At 39.5% G+C, this 19,123-nt stretch overlaps 1 protein-coding gene and 1 long non-coding RNA gene across 3 annotated transcripts; both read left to right on the top strand.

Moving 5' to 3' along the window:
* The first annotated feature begins 2,442 nt into the window (after positions 1–2,442).
* Positions 2,443–14,342, top strand: LOC125280176. 2 transcript variants are annotated; one of them, XR_007187551.1, is made up of 5 exons: positions 2,443–2,649; positions 4,949–5,589; positions 5,832–6,029; positions 6,242–6,362; positions 9,320–9,548. It is a non-coding gene; the product is annotated as an uncharacterized LOC125280176 (long non-coding RNA). The 2 variants fall into 2 exon arrangements; XR_007187550.1 differs by lacking the exon at positions 9,320–9,548 and adding an exon at positions 12,830–14,342 and having other exon boundaries at positions 2,444–2,649.
* Positions 14,343–14,455: 113 nt separating this feature from the next.
* On the top strand, positions 14,456–18,263 carry gpr37l1b (G protein-coupled receptor 37 like 1b). The gene is made up of 2 exons (XM_048210510.1): positions 14,456–15,275; positions 16,277–18,263. The coding sequence occupies exons 1-2, from the start codon at positions 14,658–14,660 to the stop codon at positions 17,117–17,119; spliced, it is 1,461 nt and encodes a 486-aa protein (XP_048066467.1). The 5' UTR covers positions 14,456–14,657; the 3' UTR covers positions 17,120–18,263.
* The last annotated feature ends 860 nt before the right edge of the window (positions 18,264–19,123 follow it).

Here is a 19,123-nt window from a genome sequence, read left to right as displayed (position 1 = left end):
ATGATCTGACCTCATTAGTATTAGATGGCATTTCCTGTTGCTGTAAGATGTTTCATAGCACTTAGATTTTATATGTTATGGTTTTGCAGTTCCTACACCAAAACCTTATAATGTTTTGTGATGTAATTGTATATCATTATGATGATATTATCGTCTAAATAAATATGACAATATACATATACTTAAGCTTTTCTGTAAAGCTCCTATTTTAAAAAATAAATAAATAAATGAAATGAAATAAAATAAAATATATTGATAGAAGGATGTTTGCCATGCAGGCCTAACTCTTTCTGACAGATGTGCAAGCTTGCTAACATTTTTGTAATGTTTTGTTAGAAGTCTTAGATGCTCTTTGCTTTTTTAAATGCATGTGTGTGAGTGTACTGTGAGATATCATCCATATAGATAATCTATTCTCCACCCATACCCACAAAATGTGTAAATGTGCCACTCCTTCCTGTTTCAGTAACATCGCTGCCCATGAAGCATCAAGTTTCAGAGTTTAGCAGTATGCTGTGCAAAGAACTGTGAGATGACACTTATACATCTTACATTTACAATTTACAGTCACACATTAGTAGTAGTTTATTCATGTGAACTATTGGCTGAGCAGCCACTGAGAACATATACCACACAATATTAGTAAAATCAGCTATTTCTGTTGTAATCTTAAAGGGATGTAATCTCACCCAAAATGAAAATTCTGTCATCATTTACTCATCCTTGAGTTCTTCCAAACCTGTATAAATTTCTTCTGCTAAACACTGAAGAAGATATTTTGGAAAATATGGGTAACCAAACAGTTGATGGGCCCCACTGACGTCCATAGTATAGGGGGAAAATATATACTATGGAAGTCAATGGGGCCCATCAACTGTTTGGTTACCGACATTCTTTAAAATGGCTTCTTTTGTGTTCAACAGAAGAAAGAAATTCATACAGGTTTAGAACAGATGGAGGGTGAGTAAATGATGATAGAATGTTCATTTTTAGGTGAACTATCCCTTTAAGTATTACTATCTAGAGCAAATAATCTTGATGTATCTTTCTGCATGTGAATATCATTGGTAACCTAATGGATTTTGGTGTTAGGTATATTTAAAAATTAATGAATGATGTCATGCAAATACATTAGGCACAACCCAAAAGGGAATTCATTTCTGAATCACTAGCAACATGTAGCAACATGTAACACTCACGTTGTTGGAAGTGTTGCTATACACGTGAAAACGGTTTAACTCCGAACAGAAGGATTTTGAAAATGTGTAGATGACAAATTTGGCACACACAGTGGATTTGACTGTGTTAATTTAACACGGACTACACATTTTAATACTTGTGGCCTGTAAACTATATGGTCATTGCAGTCTGCATTATTTTGCAAACTGCGCCCTCCCTAGAACAAAAGAGGAACTGCAGCACACAATGTATTTATCAGGCAAAAGGAAGTGTATCCATAAGAAGACAGTCTATGTCGCTTAACTCTGCTTAACAGATATCATGTTGACTGAGACTAAACACAAATTTAGATTAATGTTTTATGCATGCATGTCTTTCCATTCCAATTTAACTCAAAGTAATCCGATTCGAATTTATATTTAATCAAATAAAAATAAAACAAATTCTAATCACAGTTAATAGAAGTTTAGAGACCCTGCCCCAATTCAGTCTGTTTCTCCAATCAAACATTCTGTTTGCTTAGGAATTCTCTCTTTTGTTTTCACTGACACACACTAATTAAGCTCACATTTTGAACTTTCTATTAATAAAAGAATCCTGAAAAAGTATGTCACGATTTACCCCTACATACAAAATATTAAGCAGCACAGTGGTTGCAATATTGATGATAATAATAATAATAAGAAGAAAAAATAATTAATAATGATAAAAAGAATGTTTATCAATACCATTTTTTATTAAAATAATTATTTACATTAAGGCACCGGATAATAATAATTTAATAATGACAATTTCACACAGAATGGCTGTAACAAGGCTGTTTTAAAGGTCACCGAAATCTGATACCCCCCTCTGTTTCACATAGAATGGCTGTAATCTCCTCCAAATTCACTCTGTTTTTTTATTAAATGTTCAACAGAAGAAAAACAAACAAACAAACAAAAAAAACAATAACAACAATTGTCATCATCATATAACCAAATTCACTCTGGTGATGTCTAATCTCTTGGCGTGTGTCTCAATCAGCTCCCTAGTTCAGTAGTCAGGGCACTGATCAGGGTATCAGCCACATTCACTTTCATTATATACTGATTCACGACCTAGGGAGCTAGGGAGCTGATTGAGACACAGGGTAGGTTCACTCGACGCTGCGTAGCTATGACGCAATGGGAACGCCCTCTGAGTGTGCCGATTGTCTGAAGCCCGTATAGAATCACGCCAATTCATTGGCTGATGGCGCGGGCGCCGCCCCGACGCTCTTACGTCGCCATCCTATACTGACGAACGCGCCATCTGCTCCTCAGATTTCTCTGCTTTCACGAAGCGGCCATTTTAGCCCTTCTGCCACGGTTTATCTGACCCGAATTTTGGATTATCATTCGAGTGTTTCTTCATCTGCACTTCAGCGACTGCGATAGTGGAACTCAGTTCTCCTTGTGGTGAAGTGCCATGGAGTTTCGTCCATTTCAGGTGACTTATCTAGACTAGGGTGACCAGACGTCCCGAAAAATTCGGGACAGTCCGAAATCTAAACTGTTGTCCCGAATCCCGAATCTGGCCCTAATTGTCCCGAAAATTATACTAAAGCAAAAATCTTGAGTAACGTTAGTTATTGTCTGATAAACATTAAAAACTGTCTGCGGAGGTTGAGTCGTCCTGCAACCAGCCCCCGCCGGCTGCTCATTGGCTGCAGCATCTTTTTCATCTAAGTTTTAAAAAAAATACCGTTGGCGGCTAGGCGCGAATTTAGATATGCATTGATATGCTAATTTTCATTCATTCCGTTGGCATGGCTGGTGTACCAAGCGTAAAAAGCAAAAACGCCTCTGCAGGTACCGGGATGAGTGGGTGAGGAATAGGGCTGTAACGATATGCGATATGAAACCGAAATCGCGATACGCAGGTCCACGAACCTGTATCGCGATGTGAGAAGGCAGAATCGCGACACACCCCTTCCAACTCCCAGAGTTATCCTTCCTGTCCAGATCCAATGCTACCACATTTTTAAATTACTATAAGTATTAGGGGTGTAACGATTTATCGTAGATGGTGTGTCTCAATCAGCTCTCTAGTTCAGTAAGTGTTTCGGGCACACATTGAATCTTGCAAGCAGGTTTAAACGTTTCTCATGTCAGTCTCTTGCATGGTCGCGTGAGAAAAGTCGTGGCTTTCTTTCACCGCAGTGCACAGCACCAGCTGTGCTCACAGAAAAGCAAAAGACGCTTGCGATGCTTTGCTTTAAGAAGTTCTGTGGGGCCGTTCACATATTGCGTCTTTTCCGCGTGCAAGTCAGTTATTATTTTCAAATGTAGCCGCGCGGCAGGCGCGCTCATAATGGGATCAACGCGGTCGCGACGCGCATGCAATTCTCAACTTCTCAGAATGCCGCAAGCGCACCGCAGGTCGTGTGACAAGAATCAACCGATCAGCTATGGCCTTTCCGTAACAAAACATCAAAAGCTCAGCCGAACAGCTGATCATAGCTGTACATGGTGGTTTTTTATATCTTATCTCCATCAATATATCTCGTCGTAAAACTAATGCAAGGGCTAGAAATCATTTATCCTTTGCAGAAACATCCTGATCCTCTTGGAGAGCTCAGTTCATGGTTGCATAGCAACGACCGACGCCACGGGAGCGCAAGCGCTTTGGAAAGGAGAAGCGGTGCGGCCGCGCCTTCCACGCGTTTTTAGACGCGACATGTGAACGGCCCCTATTCATAATTCTAAGTTCATGTTAAATTTAACATTTTTTTTCAGTGACAGACAGCCCTATTCAACTGTTAATTTGAATACAGAAGGTTTTTATTAAAATTTTATATTTATTTATTTTATTGAAATGTGATCTTGTATGTACAACAAGGAAAATTATTGAAATTTGTTCATGTTTTTTTAATAAATCTTGTTTGAATTTCAGTTTCATTTTGTTCAAAATATCGTGATACGTATCGTATCGTGAACTCCGTATCGAGATACGTATCGTATCGTGACCTGAGCGTATCGTTACACCCCTAGTGAGGAAGTAACTTATCCATGGATTGCCACAGCCTTAAGCGATGAAAGTAAAGCGTTCTGCAAAGTGTGTAGGAAAGAGTTTGGTGTTTCTCACGGAGGGGAGGCAGATGTTAGACTGCATGCTAGCAGCAAACTACAACTTCGGTGAAGTTGGTTTTATATTCGCACATTCGGACTTCTGATAAATTCAGACTTTACAATAAATGTGCAATAAATTAATGTTTGCGAATTTTAAGCAGCGACATGATATCGACAACCAACGATTGTCAACTTACACATTTTTCACAGTCGATCAAAATAGTCAAGTATTGTTTTAATGGCATATTTACTTCTGAATGTCCACTGAATGTCCAATGTAGTGTGATTAACAAGACTATTGAATACGGATGTCCGAATGTGCGGATATAAAACCAACTTTACCGAAGTCAAACTACACTGTACCAACACCGCGATAGTACAGACCAACACATGATTTTAATGTTGTTTTTTGTGGCAGACTAAAGACTAATGACAGACCGTTGATCTTTGAATAAAAATCTGTTTTGTTTAGGTTTGAAATTCATTATCTTTTATTATAGGCTACGCAGTCTAATATCATAGAAGCCCCCCATCCCGTCACCCCAGACCGCAATGTTTTAAACAGCCATTCAGATTTTTGTATTCACAACGGTGTTCATCTCAGCACCAAATACCTAAATACTTAAAGTCTTAATAGGCTGTTTATTTTCAAACTTAATAAATTTTTTTATCATCAGTGCCATGAAGACTTTGTTTGACTTCGACACGGATGAACCCATCAGATCAGAACTGAGACGTCCACGTTTGCCCTCTGCAATATTACTGGCCATCGGAGAATGGAGTGGCAACAATCTCACCGGTGTGATTGAGGCATATGATTCGAAGGCAGACCGCTGGGTCAGTGTGACTCAAGAGAATGAGCTTCCCAGAGCCTATCATGGTGCAGCGGTCCTGAATGAGTTTGTTTACTGTGTTGGTGTTTTTTGACGGTCTTATAATTAAGACTTGATCCAAATGAGTTTCCTCCGCAGGGTGGCTGTGCGCTCCCTTAGAGATAGGGTGAGGAGCTCAGAGTAGAGCCACTGCTCCTCCACATCGAGAGGAGCCAGCTGAGGTGGCTCGGGCATCCTCCTGGACGACTCCCTGGGGAGGTGTTCCGGGCATGTCCCACCTGGAGGAGGCCCCGGGGAAGACATAGGACACGCTGGAGGGACTATGTCTCTCGGCTGGTCTGGGAATGCCTCAGAATTCCCCTGGAAGAGCTGGAGGAAGTATCGGGGAGAGGGAAGTCTGGGCGTCTCTGCTTAGGCTGCTGACCCTGGCCCCCGGATAAGCGGAAGAAAATGGATGGATGGATGGAATTAAGACTTGGCATGAGGTGAGTAATGTTGTAGGTCAGCATGTATAACTTTTAATTCCATTTCCTTTACAAAAAGGACTGTGGTACAGCTATGGTATCAGATTTTACTTTGATATGCATTATAGTATTGAATAATGGTACTCCAAGTACTATTAAAAAAAAGTTAATGTAATGTTAATACCATTGTAATTTATGCAAATGACAGGACAGAATTAATGCGATTTTGTATTGATGTGTGTTTGGACACTGATGTGTTGTAGGTGGCCCTGATGCATGAACACTGATGCTTTCTTAGTGTTGCTGTTCTGGACAGGCTCATTTATGCCACTGGTGGTTTTGATGGACGCCAACATCATAAAACAGCTGAGCACTATGATCCAAACACCGATCGGTGGACACTGACGGCGCCCCCGAATGTAGTGAGGAGTAACGCCAGCGCCACCTCACTGCAGGGCAGGGTAAGAACACTCATCCATGAATCCACGCTCTTCTGCTGGAGACTCTTGATGCCTGTAAAGCAGAAGGAGAGGTGAAATGGTGGATTTTGGGAACATGGGAATAGTGTAAATAAGAAAAATGGAATGTCATATAAAATATTCTGAATGTTGTAAACAATCTGTGATGATTGTGCACAAACATCATGCATGTTATATTTGTGTGTGTTTGTCAGGTTTATGTCTGTGGTGGTTCTACTGGGTTAGAGCTATAACCCTGAAACAGACCAGTGGACTCTCATCGCTCCCATGAGAAGATGCCGCAGGGGTGTTGCTTATGGTGATCTAGTGTATGCTGTGAGTATTAAACACACACGTCAGTGTTAAGTATCACTGATGTGTATAATTGCTCATATTTTATATATATATATAAAATATGAGCAATATCACACTCGTAGCCGTGCGATATCACTGTATATCAGCACGTCTGTGATTCGTCCGTAGGATTTTGCAAGACTCAGCGGCAGCATTGGTTTTCAGCGTGAATGTCGCGAAAAACACACAAAACACATCCAAAACGGGAAAGAGCTTTGCGACTGACTGTACAAACAGCTTTAACACAAAACCTGAGGTTTATATTTAAAAACTGCAGAAAGCAACAGTGGGAAAAAAAGCAAATGGATTGCTGCAATTCACAGAAACAGCTGGACTCCAGGCAGAGAAACATGGATTTGCAGTTTTTATTTTGTGTCAAATTGTTGGATTTTGAGGTAAAATCATACCGTATATATTGTATTGTTATATATTATTTTGAAAAATCATCGATTAAATATTTCCATCTTATATTCTGCATAATTGGGTGTTTTTAAATAAACACTGACAAAAACTATACTATAAAACTATATAAGTTTTAGGGCTGGACAATATGACGATATATATAACATTGATATAAGTGATTACGCGGATTTAAACCTACCTATATTGGAGTTATATAAAGTGTTCACAGGTAGATTTGCTTTATGTATTTCCCCGGCGTCGAAATCAGGCATATAAATGTCAAGGAAACACGACTTCTGGCTGTATGTCAATATCCATGGATCAGGTTTATTTGACAAGTTGTAAGGAACACATTCAATTCCAACCTTTAGTGTAATTCATTAGTTTTACTCTCGTTTTCGCAGTTCCCCTATTAAATCCAGTCACGCAGCAGGTTCTTTTGCCACTCAGTCCAGCTGAGGGGGCGCGTTTTCGGCGGGAAAGTGACGTTGATGCATACCCTTCAGAGCCTCTATTGAGAGAGAGAGCGAGAGAGATTGCCTGAGAGAGTAGGCTATTACCTGTGTCTGATATATTGCATTGCATTCATTCTTCAAGTCGACGTCCATACTATTATATCCATTATAAAAGTCCGTTTGAATGTCCGCTGAGGAAATCGATCTTGTATTTGTCCTTTTTACAGATATGGGAATTTTCCATATCATACAGCGCTAAAACAACTTCCTTTGCAAAAGTTCCTGTCAATTAAAAAGTCTCTTGTGACTCACTGACTCATTCACCTGTAAAGTGTTGCCGCCATCTAATGGCGTATTAATGTAACTTTCACTCAATCCATATTACGCACGGGTGTGTCTCATACGTTCTGAAAAGTGAAGCCACGGGCTCTTTGATCGCCCCCTGGAGGCTGGATGCAGTACAGGTCATAAACCCCGCCCTCTCAATGCAGTCGAATGAGACTTCAGTGAAAACTTAAAAATAAATTCTGCTTCAAATAAAACTTTCTGAAAGATGGTTTTGGTCATTTAAGGTAGTTGTTATCACACTGATATATATTCAATTGTTAGTTTTTGTGATGATTTAGATTTTAGCTAGCAATTTGATGCTATAAATACGGGGCATGTCGTCATGATTCTAAGTTGATTGACAGCTTGTCTGAGGACTGTCGGAGCTTCGAGGGGAGATTGAAGATGTATTAACTAACTGTTAATTTTCGATTTCTTTGTTATTTAACACCAACAAAATGAGTTGTTCAGCAGTAAACTGTACTAACCGACCTACAGGATCTGACAGATCACTGAACTTTTTTTCTGTAACATCAAATGTGGGCGTTATAAGCTAATTAATAAATGTTATTAGTTAAGATAACGCACCTAATGTTAACCATGTCGGAAAAAGCAGGTGATCGTTATCTGGCAGTTACTTATTATTTTTATGGGTATAAAATAATAATTAGCAGGACAAAACTAATGATAGCTTACTCTAATTACAGCAATCGATCTCCTGTAACGTTAGTTGAACTTGATTTAAAATGGCAGGACCGTTTCTGACGATTTAGAGTTGTTTCTAGTGGCATATTATATTGATTTTATCTACTGAATTTGCTGTTTCAAAAATATTATTGCTCTAGAAACAGAATAGCCTATTATTTTATAGGTAGACTTTTAAATTGTGTATAATTTTTATAGTCTATTTAAAATACATGAATGATGACGCAGTCGTCTGGGCGGAAGTTTGATACCGCGACTCCGCCTCCGGCTCCACTGACGATTCCTTCTGCGCATGCCCAGGCTCCAAACTTTTTTTTTTTTTGACGTATTGCGTAACGTGTCAGCGCCCATTCATCAGCCCATTTTGGCTTCAGTTCAATACAATGGAAGGAAGCGGCGTCGCGTCGTCCATCTTTTTTTACAGTCTATGATTACGCGCTAATGGACATATTTATATAAAATAATATTTATTGAACAACAAAAAAAACACAATTCTACAGTTCAGTCAAACATAAAGCACTACTGTGCCCGTGACGGTTGTCAAGTGTGCCATGGATAATTACCAAATGCAAATAAATAAATAAATAAATAAATAAATGCTACACCTTGTCTTTATATTTCCTAATTTTTGTTTTATTTAAAAAACAAAAACAAATAACAATGATATAGGTCACCCTTTACGCTTGTATGTGGGTTTTTACAAATATTTAATGAATGAAAAGGATTTTAAAGAGCCTGTGCCAAAACCTCGTAACTCCATTGGATCCTCAAACTGTCAATCAAACCTCATAAATCCGCCTCACGCTACCACTTATTTTGTTTTCGATACGATACTGATACTTTCAAGGCCAAAATAAATCGCTGATATCGATACCGTTACGATACTGAATTTAAGTTATTAAATTTAAGTTATTAAATTATTATTTTAAGTCCATAAATTATTGAATTACTGTGAGTAAAATGGGTAATGGTACCCACTTAACGTTATATTTTAAAAGGTATTTTAATATTTAATACGCCTTAATTGTAATTTATTACAATTGAGAACAGCCAGGGCCAACCTATCCCGTGGCATCAGGGAGGCTAAGAGACAGTACTCCAGGAGGTTAGCACATCGTTTCAGGGACAGCAGAGACACTCGTAGCCTGTGGCAGGGGATACAGACCATTACGGACTACAAGCCCCCACCACGGACCTGTGATAACAACATCTCTCTGCTGAATGAGCTGAACACCTTCTTCGCTCGCTTTGAGGAGCAAAACGGCACCACTGCACAGAAGATTCCACCCCCTCCCGGTGACCAGGTGATGACTCTGACTCCGGACAGCGTGTGGAGATCCTTTAGCAGGATCAATGCACGCAAAGCTCCGGGTCCTGACAACATTCCTGGGCGTGTACTGAGAGACTGTGCAGCAGAACTCACTGATGTCTTCACAGACATCTTCAACATCTCACTTAGTCAGGCTGTTGTTCCCACATGTTTCAAAACCACTACCATCATTCCAGTCCCGAAGAAGCCATCTCCATCCTGCTTCAATGACTACCGTCCTGTTGCACTTACTCCCATCCTTATGAAGTGTTTTGAACGGCTAGTCAAGCATCACATCCAGTCTGCCCTCCCCCCCTCCCTGGACCCATTCCAGTTTGCATATCGCTCCAACCGGTCGACCGATGATGCCATCTCAACTACCCTCCACTCAGCACTCACACATCTAGAGAAAAAAGACTCATACGTCAGAATGCTGTTCATAGACTTCAGTTCAGCATTCAACACAATCATCCCTCAACAGCTCATTCACAAACTGATTGAGCTGGGGCTTAACACTTCGTTGTGCAACTGGCTGTTGGACTTTCTGACTGGAAGACCTCAGGCAGTACGGGTCGGCAGCAATACATCCAGCACCATCACCCTGAACACTGGGGCCCCTCAAGGATGTGTGCTGAGCCCCCTCCTCTTCACTCTGCTGACCCACGACTGCATACCGTCACACAACTCCAACCTCTTTATTAAGTTTGCGGATGACACGACTGTGGTGGGTCTTATTAGCAACAGAGATGAGACAAACTACAGGAGCGAGGTGAGGCGCTTGGCTGGGTGGTGCAGCAACAACAATCTCTCTCTGAACGTGGAGAAGACGAAGGAGATCGTTGTTGATTTCAGGAGAGCGCACACTCAGCATGTTCCTCTGACCATCAACGGTGTGACTGTGGAGAGAGTGAGCAGCACCAAGTTCCTGGGTGTGCACATCACAGAGGACCTCTCCTGGACCGACAACACCACAGCACTGGCCAAGAAATCTCAACAACGTCTCTACTTCCTCCGCAAACTGAGGAGAGCCAGAGCCCCACCCCCTATCATGTGCACCTTCTACAGAGGCACCATCGAGAGCATTCTGACGAGCTGCATCACTGTGTGGTATGGCGCCTGTAATGCGTCCTGCCGGAAGACTCTGCAACGCATAGTGAGAGCAGCTGAGAAGATCATTGGTGTCTCTCTCCCCTCCCTCGAAGAAACTTACGGAACCCGTCTCACTCGCAAAGCCCTCTGCATCGCAAGTGATCCCACACACCCGTCACACAGCTTCTTCAGTCTGCTGCCATCAGGGAGGAGACTGCGGAGTCTCCAGGCCAGGACCAGCAGATTGAAGGACAGCTTCATCCATCAGGCTGTCAGGAAGCTGAACTCGCTCCCGAACTTGCCCCCCCGTCCTTTTTTTGCCTCAGGCACCACTGAACTATGAACCCCCCCCCCCCCCCCCCCCCACTAAAATATGATGACATGCACCAGTCACTTTGTGTAGCATTGGTCTCCATTTACCTCATTCACCATGGAACTGATGACATTCTACCACCTCATCAGTCAGTTTAAATATAATAACTGCTCTTGAGCCCTTTTTGTCACTTAATCAGAATGAATAAGCCAATCTTTTTATCTGCACTGTTTGTTCACTGGTTTGCACTCTATCTGCCATGTGCCTTGCGCTGCTTTATTTAACTTATTTTTTATATATATTTTCTTGTAATATCTTTTTTACATCTCCTTATTGTATAGTTATATTATATTTACATTGATTTTGTAGATTATTAAGCTCTACTGTTAGTGTTATCTGTATGCACCGCGGGTCTGAGAGTACGCAATTTCGATTCTCTGTATGTATGTACTGTATATGTGGAAGAATTGACAATAAAAGCAGACTTGACTTGACTTGACTTATTAGATTATATTTTTGTTTACACATAGTTAAAATGTTTACTTGTGGTAACCATGGAAATCTACAAATACTGTAGGCCTAGCTGAACTATGGTCACTGTAGTAATGGGTAGGTTTCATAAGGGACTGCCAGTGACAGGCTGTTGCACCCATCAAATGCAAACTTTGTATTCTGAAAGTGTAGTTACAGAACAGAACATCAATACGAACTTAATGTCCATTTTAAATAAATTTCATTGCAAAAAATATGTAGGCTACTATTTCATGTTGTTTGTTGTGAAATAACTCAAACATATTATGTTGTTCTGTCTTCTGTTAAGCATTGTTCTGGGCTGCGTTTCCCAAAAGCATCAATGGTTTCATACAATGTTAAACGAATGCAGCCGTTTGAATGTAGTTTCGGCAGTGAGCGAACGCTTTCTGTGATTGATTGGTTCTGACTTTCAGCATTTGCGTGTGTCCAGATGAGCAGGAAAATAGTTCTACAACACAATTATTCGCTAACATAGGTTATTTGTCCAATTCAATGCATATTGTATGCATTAAATGTATTGTTAATTAAACAAAATCACTGGTTAAAAAAAACACACCTTAGAATCAATATTTTTCAATACTTTGAAAAATCAATACTTTCGATACTCAACGTCAGTATCGATATTCACCTTATTTTCCGCGACAACAAGGGTGGTGACATTACGTTCATTTTGTCATCTTACTTCCGGTTGAGGGACCTAAGCTAGTCGGTAGCGGTAATCCTATAGCTGTAACGGTAGATGAGTATTATATGCTCAGTTAGGGGCTGTCATAACAATTAGATTAAGAAGAGAGAACAGTTGAAACAGCATCAAGTACGATGTTACGAATACAATGTGAAGCGGTCAGAGTGTCGCGGTGCACTTTACAATTTACACCCACCACCTTAAAGGGCATATTGCAGGTTAGAACTTCAGTGATTCAATGTATAGAAAAATAATGTATGAAATAGATTTTCTTGAAAAAACACATATAAATACGCTACATTGCACAGTATGTTGCTCCACGAGACGCCATACAGACACAAGACGAGTCTGACAGTGAATGATCTCCATCTAGCAGATCTGACAGTCTGACTGCAAATGGAATGTCATGTTTCCTGAATAAATGCATTCAAAAAAGAGGCCGTATCCTAAATGTTAAACTTCCTCTCAGGTGTAGTGTTGTTCATTAAAAAGATTGCAGGTTCAAACTTTGCAAGGGATCTGCAGACCAACAAACCAACATCTAATACTGAGAATTCTGTTTACTGAGTAAACTACTTATTGTTTTATTAAACTTTTTATTAATTACTGTAATTTACTGGCTTCTTTCAGGGTGACCGGTGAATATGTCTTTGTCTCTTTTATGATTATTGTGTATGATTGATTTAAATGGTCTTTGCTAAACTCTGTGAGAAGCATTGACTGTGATGTTTTAGGCATAATCTACACATGGAAATATAACTTTTGTGTTACATTAAACAGTTGAGCCTGCAATCATTTTTGGAGTGGTGTTATTAACTTCTGAAAATAATAATGATGATGATAATAATAATTATTATTGTTATACATACACACACACACACACACACACACACAATCATATACATTCTCAGTCTGAACATTTACTATTTATCTCTAAAATAATTCTAAACAAATTCTTAACACCATCTAGTGTTTGAGATACAGTGCAGTGTCACTTCCTGTATGTTACAGTTTTTCTCAATTCACTTTGATTAAATTCTCAAATGAGACCTTTTTTCTCAAAACTATAAGTTCAGGTCTCTGAACAATTAGTTTCTTGTTCACATCAGATTTGGATTTCTTATTGATTTAAGCAATTTGCATGTGTTAAAGTGTAAGTACAATTGTCTACAATTTGCACAAAATCTAAATGCACATGGCTTTTTGATCAAAACTGATGAGTTAATTCTCAGTGAAACTGCCAAACTCTTCACAACTTCTAAACATTCTTTCATTGTGTGAGCCTCCACATGCAAAATGATCCATTCAGTTATCAAAATCTGTCAGACATGCATGTATAATAACATATTTGTAATGTTTGCTGAACTGGCAAATGGCCTGCCATTGTAATGAAATAGGAATAACAATTTTACCAATCAACCAATCAAATTTGGAAGCATACAGTAGGCTATGTAAAGTTTGCCCAGCACAATCACTGCCATTTATGAACATGCAGGAACATCTAAATCCATAAACAAACTAAATTGTTTGATCCCACTTTATATTAAGTGTCTTTAACTACTTTGTACAAACATTTACTGTAAATTAATCATTTGATTTATTGTGCACATACTGATACATGTTTTTACATTGTACTTAAAAAATACAGCTGTAATTACACTGTTGAACCTTCTATCTATCTATCTGAGGTGTATCCACCTCAGTAGCAGCGCAGCAGCACAAGTGTTTTGCAATACAACATGAGTACACTGTACTTATTTCTTGATGTAAGTACATAGTTGATAAAGACACCCAATATAAAGTGTGACCAAATGTTCATTTTCTTATTGCGTACAGTATTGACTTTTCCTAGTAAATTTTTACCAGCCGAAATCTGTATCTAAAAAGTTCAGTGTGGATACACTGATACAAGTTTGTCAGTCTGTTATCTCAATTGTTTGCATGCAGAATTAAACATTTCAGTGTAATACAGGGCAGAATATGTGATTCTGTAAAGGAGAGACTGTGTAGTTTTGTAACCAAGACATTTTGTTTCAAAATCTGTAGATGTAGATGTGTATTTATTTGCAATATGTATCTTAAAAAAATGAAAAACTATTCCCACGGACGGTCGGACGGACAGATAGATAGATGGACAGATATATAGATAGATAGAGCTTTAAAATATTATTCTGATGCCAGCAGAGGGCAATAACACCCATCAGTCAGTAAGAGACAACAGTAAAAGGGGGTGTGACTCCATAGACCCCTATTGAGAGGGAGCAGCCATCCATAGCTCAGCAAAGGGAGCTGTCTGTGGCCAACAGGATTGCAGAAAACAGAGCCTTTTGGCACAAGGGATCCCAAACTGCAGCAGTGCCTTTACCAGGGTCTTCTCTTCAGCCTCTGCAGTCTGTTTTAGGTACTGATTTTAAAGTATTTTCCTCCGATTTATATATTACTGGACTTTGAATTGAAGATGGGGATGAGAGATTATAAACTGATTTATTTTATGACTCTTGCTTTGCTTCTGAGTGCTTGTGCTTCAGAAGCACAAAGAGAAAGTCCAGGGCAGAAAGAGCAAGACAAGACACCTGAAAAAGAGGATACTTTTGATCAAGATGATTCACAACAAAGCACACAGCAAGAAGTCCTCCCTCTGGAAGATGAAGAATCCATGGACACACAAACTACAAGTCCTGTGCCCTTCACAGATATGCACAATTCTTCACTGGCTGAAACTGGAAACATCACTGACATGACTACTGAACAGGTCACTAATGGCATTCCAACAAAAAGGAGCATCACAAAAATCCACAATCCTTTGTTTCCCATCACTGACAGCTCTTACAGTGCCTATGGGATTCTTTTTCTGGCTTTTGTGGTGTTTGCCTTCGGCATCGTGGGTAATCTGGCGGTAATGTGCATTGTTTGGCAAAATTACTTCATGAGGAGCGCGTGGAACTACTTTCTTGCGAGTTTGGCTTTTTGGGATTTTCTGGTGTTATGCTTCTGTCTGCCAGTGGTGGTCTTTAACGAACTCACCAATAAGAGACTGCTGGGGGATTTCTCCTGCAGAGTTGTGCCTTACATAGAGGTGAGGCCCAAGTCTCAATCTTGATCATTTTCACATGGTCTAATTTACCAGAAGAATATAAATGTGACCAAAGTTAAGCTAGTGCCAACATCACAGCAACTGTTAAATTTAGACAGATACAGGAATCGTTTTTGATTACTAACACTACAAACTGTGCAACCTAATCTTTTATCTTTAAAGGGATTGTTCACCCAAAAATGAAAATTCTGTCATCATTTACTCACCCTCAGGTTGTTCCAAACCTGTATAAATTTCTTTGCTCTGCTGAACACAAAGGAAGATATTTAGAAGAATGTCAGTAATCAAGCAGATCTCGCCCCCCATTTACTACTGTAGTAGGAAAAATAAATACAAATAAAACAAAGAAATAAAAAAACAAACAAACAAAGAAATTCATACAGGTTTGGAACTACTTGAGGGTGAGTAAATGGCAGACTTTTCATCTTTGGGTGAACTATCCCTTTAACTTCAATGTTTTCATATAACACGCACAATGAACAATTATAAACACCCATAACACATCTAAAAAAAAATCTTTAAAAATGCAAATCTATGATTATTATTTATAATAATCAAGAGGGATACACAATATTTATATATGTACCATATTTGGTTATATATTTGGCAATGTTACAGATTTTATGATTTCACATTATCAGTAAATATTGTATATTTAATTGTGCATTCCCCCAATTTTTACATTTGATTACCTTTGTCATCAATTAACACTCACTTAAGTAATTTAATAACAATTCTAAATGTAAAATAATTAAATAACAATGTTAAATTTCTCACGTGTTTTACATTAAATTTATTTAGACAAACAATTGTAATATTTTTAATATTTAATAATAGTAGCATTTAATGGTTATTGACCATAACATGGACAAAATAATTACTGCCTTATTGGTATTGGCCACAGTTTTTATTATGGGTGCCCAGTAATTTATTTTGACTGTATCTCTCTATTATAGCAATAATGTTTTTTGCACACCCTCCAGGTAACATCTCTTGGAGTGACAACCTTCAGTCTGTGTGCTTTGGGCATTGACCGCTTCTACGCTGCCACAAGCTCCCTGCCAAAGGCCCGACGAGTTGAGCGCTGTCAGAAGGTCCTGGCCAAGCTGGCCGTGGTGTGGATTGGCTCCATGGTGCTTGCAGCTCCTGAGCTGCTCCTGTGGCAGCTGCATCAGGTGACACCAGCTACTCTGGGTGACCAAGTGGACACCTGCATCATGAGTCCATATCCAGATCTCCCTGAATCCATCTATTCTCTCATTATCAACTACCACGACGCACGCATGTGGTGGTACTTTGGCTGTTACTTCTGTCTACCTGTCGTCTTCACCCTGCTCTGTCAACTGGCCACCTGTCACGTGTCCGGCGGCAGTGGAAGTTCTCCCAAGCGGCCCGAGGAGCGATCCCCATCCAAAAAACAAAAGCTTCAGCACGCTCATCAGGTCGAACGGCAGCTCAACTGTACGGTCATGGCTCTAGCGGTGGTCTATGGTGTCTGTACGCTGCCGGAGAACGTTTGCAATCTGACCTTGGCGTACGCTCCCATCCAGGTGTCCGAGGAGGTGTCTTCTCTTCTGGCCCTCATAAACCAGTTTTTCCTATTCTTTAAGTCATCCGTGACGCCAGTGCTGCTGCTTTGCCTGTGTAAGTCTCTGGGACAGGCCTTCATGGACTGTTGCTGCTGTTGCTGTGAAGAATGTCAACCAAGCAACTCTTCATCCACCCAAAATGTCGCTGAAGGAAAGCTCAAGACCACCAATGATGTGTCCTCCATTTTTTTTGACAAAGCCAAGGACAGTTCAACCATCTTGTCTATTGGAAGCTGAGTAAGTGGATTCTGTGCCTAAGTGATGACATCATGAGATGACATGGAACCACACTTACAACCTACGTTCTTCCCATCATCCACAAGTGGCCATCTTTACGTTATTGTTATGTTGGAGCAAGTTAGCATTGTTCAACACATCCAGTTTGCAATTCTGCATGGTTTAGGTACAAACTTAGTGGGTACAACAACATTTTCAGTTCTAAGTTTGGCATCTGAAGGCTAATTCACTCTTAATTATGTTGATAAATCCGATTTTTCCCTCTATAATATCTCAGGATGGCTCAATGTACCTATACATTCTTAAAGGGATAATTCACCCAATCATTTACTCACCTTCAAGTCATTCCAAACCTGTATGACTTTTCTATCTTCTGTAGAACACAAAAGAAGATATTTTGTAAATGTCTCAAAGTTTTTTTGTCCATACAAAATGATAGTCATTGGGGTCCAGTGATGTTTTGGACCCAACTGACTTTCATTGTATGGAAAAACAGTGGAAAAAGTCATACAGGTTTGAAACAACACGAGGGTAAGAAAATTATGTCAGAATGAACTATCCCTTTAATATATCACCAGGGTCTCCACTTAAGTCGTTGTACTTTTGACTTCAAATGCCCCACAATCATAGTCCTACTTTTATGTACAGACAAATATGAATATTTACACATAGCTCCATGTGTATAAATATTTAGCTAAACACTCTGAGATCATAAATGCAGTGATTACTACCATATCACAAATAACACTTCATCTTCTTCATATAATAGGAAAACTTGCAAAACAGAAATGTATGGTATTTGTCTGTTACTCAGGCAAACATTATTTATCACTAATTTTAATTAATGCCACTTTTTCATAACCACTGAACCATTCATCTACACTGTTGATTGTCAACTTCTGTACTGTATATATGCACTCAGCTGTATTAGAATGTAAATAGATCATTTTTGAAAGCAAATACCCTGCAAACTAGCTTTCCAACCCCCATTATGTAGTATGGTAGTACAAAAAGACGGAAATTGAATGGCATATCTCCTCAAGGGACTATTGTAACTTTTGCACATAGCTGCTTTTATAAGCAAATTCTTTTAAAAGTCCATAAACAGTTTATAAAACTCTATTAAATAAATGTCTTTAAAGAATTGATGTTGTCTCGTTCATCTTTGAAAATGCAAGAAGTAGTGTCACATGTTGTACTAATCTCTCAAATGTCCATCAAGGCCTGAGGGAGAAGATTTGTCCTCGCAGACTTGGTTTGTTCATTCCCATAAGGTTTCTATTGTTCTGAAAAGGAGATGGAAGCTTCTACTGTGAATATCAATGGCCAGACTACGGCTGAGTTGCCAAGATACCGTGTGAAAAATTCACGTGTTTTTCCAGAATGGCCAAATGTGAACAAAAAACCCACTTGGATTTGTCACCTTTTCTTGTCAATGTAGGAATCAAAGAATTTGTCAATAGTACAACGTTTGTACGCTTGTCATGTACGTCGGTGCGCTGACCAGTGCACATGGAAGCAAGTTTAAACAATCAAAGGAGTCCTTAGTCTTATGTGTTTTTGCAGACGTAATCTCTAAAAACTCATCTTCAAAATGATCATCTAACATTCAATCGACCATAAAAGATAATAAACTGAATCAAAGATACAAATGTTTGGGTTAGACCGACATGTGTGCTCCTGCTGGGGTTGTTGGGCGGGGGGGGGTTGGACCTCTTCTGTCTTGTGGTTTTGGCTAGCGCTCAGAGGCTGTCAGAGATTCAGAAGACAAGTGAGAGAGGTAGAGAATGGCCTCATTAGAGAGTTGAGCAGGGCTTTAAGAGAGGAGCTCCACTGGCCATAATGACTGAAGGAGAACAGACGAGGCTCTGTTCCCTGTAATGAAGTTTGTGCCACAAATCAACAAATCTCCTCACAACACTCCATGCTAATACGACAGGAAGCATTACACTACAGTAAATCAACGGATTTAAACCAAACACATCCATTAGGAAAGGTAGTTCT

This window comes from Megalobrama amblycephala, linkage group LG12 (assembly GCF_018812025.1).
Source record: "Megalobrama amblycephala isolate DHTTF-2021 linkage group LG12, ASM1881202v1, whole genome shotgun sequence".
NCBI lineage: Eukaryota > Metazoa > Chordata > Actinopteri > Cypriniformes > Xenocyprididae > Megalobrama > Megalobrama amblycephala.
This window is presented reverse-complemented; position numbering and strand designations above follow the sequence as displayed.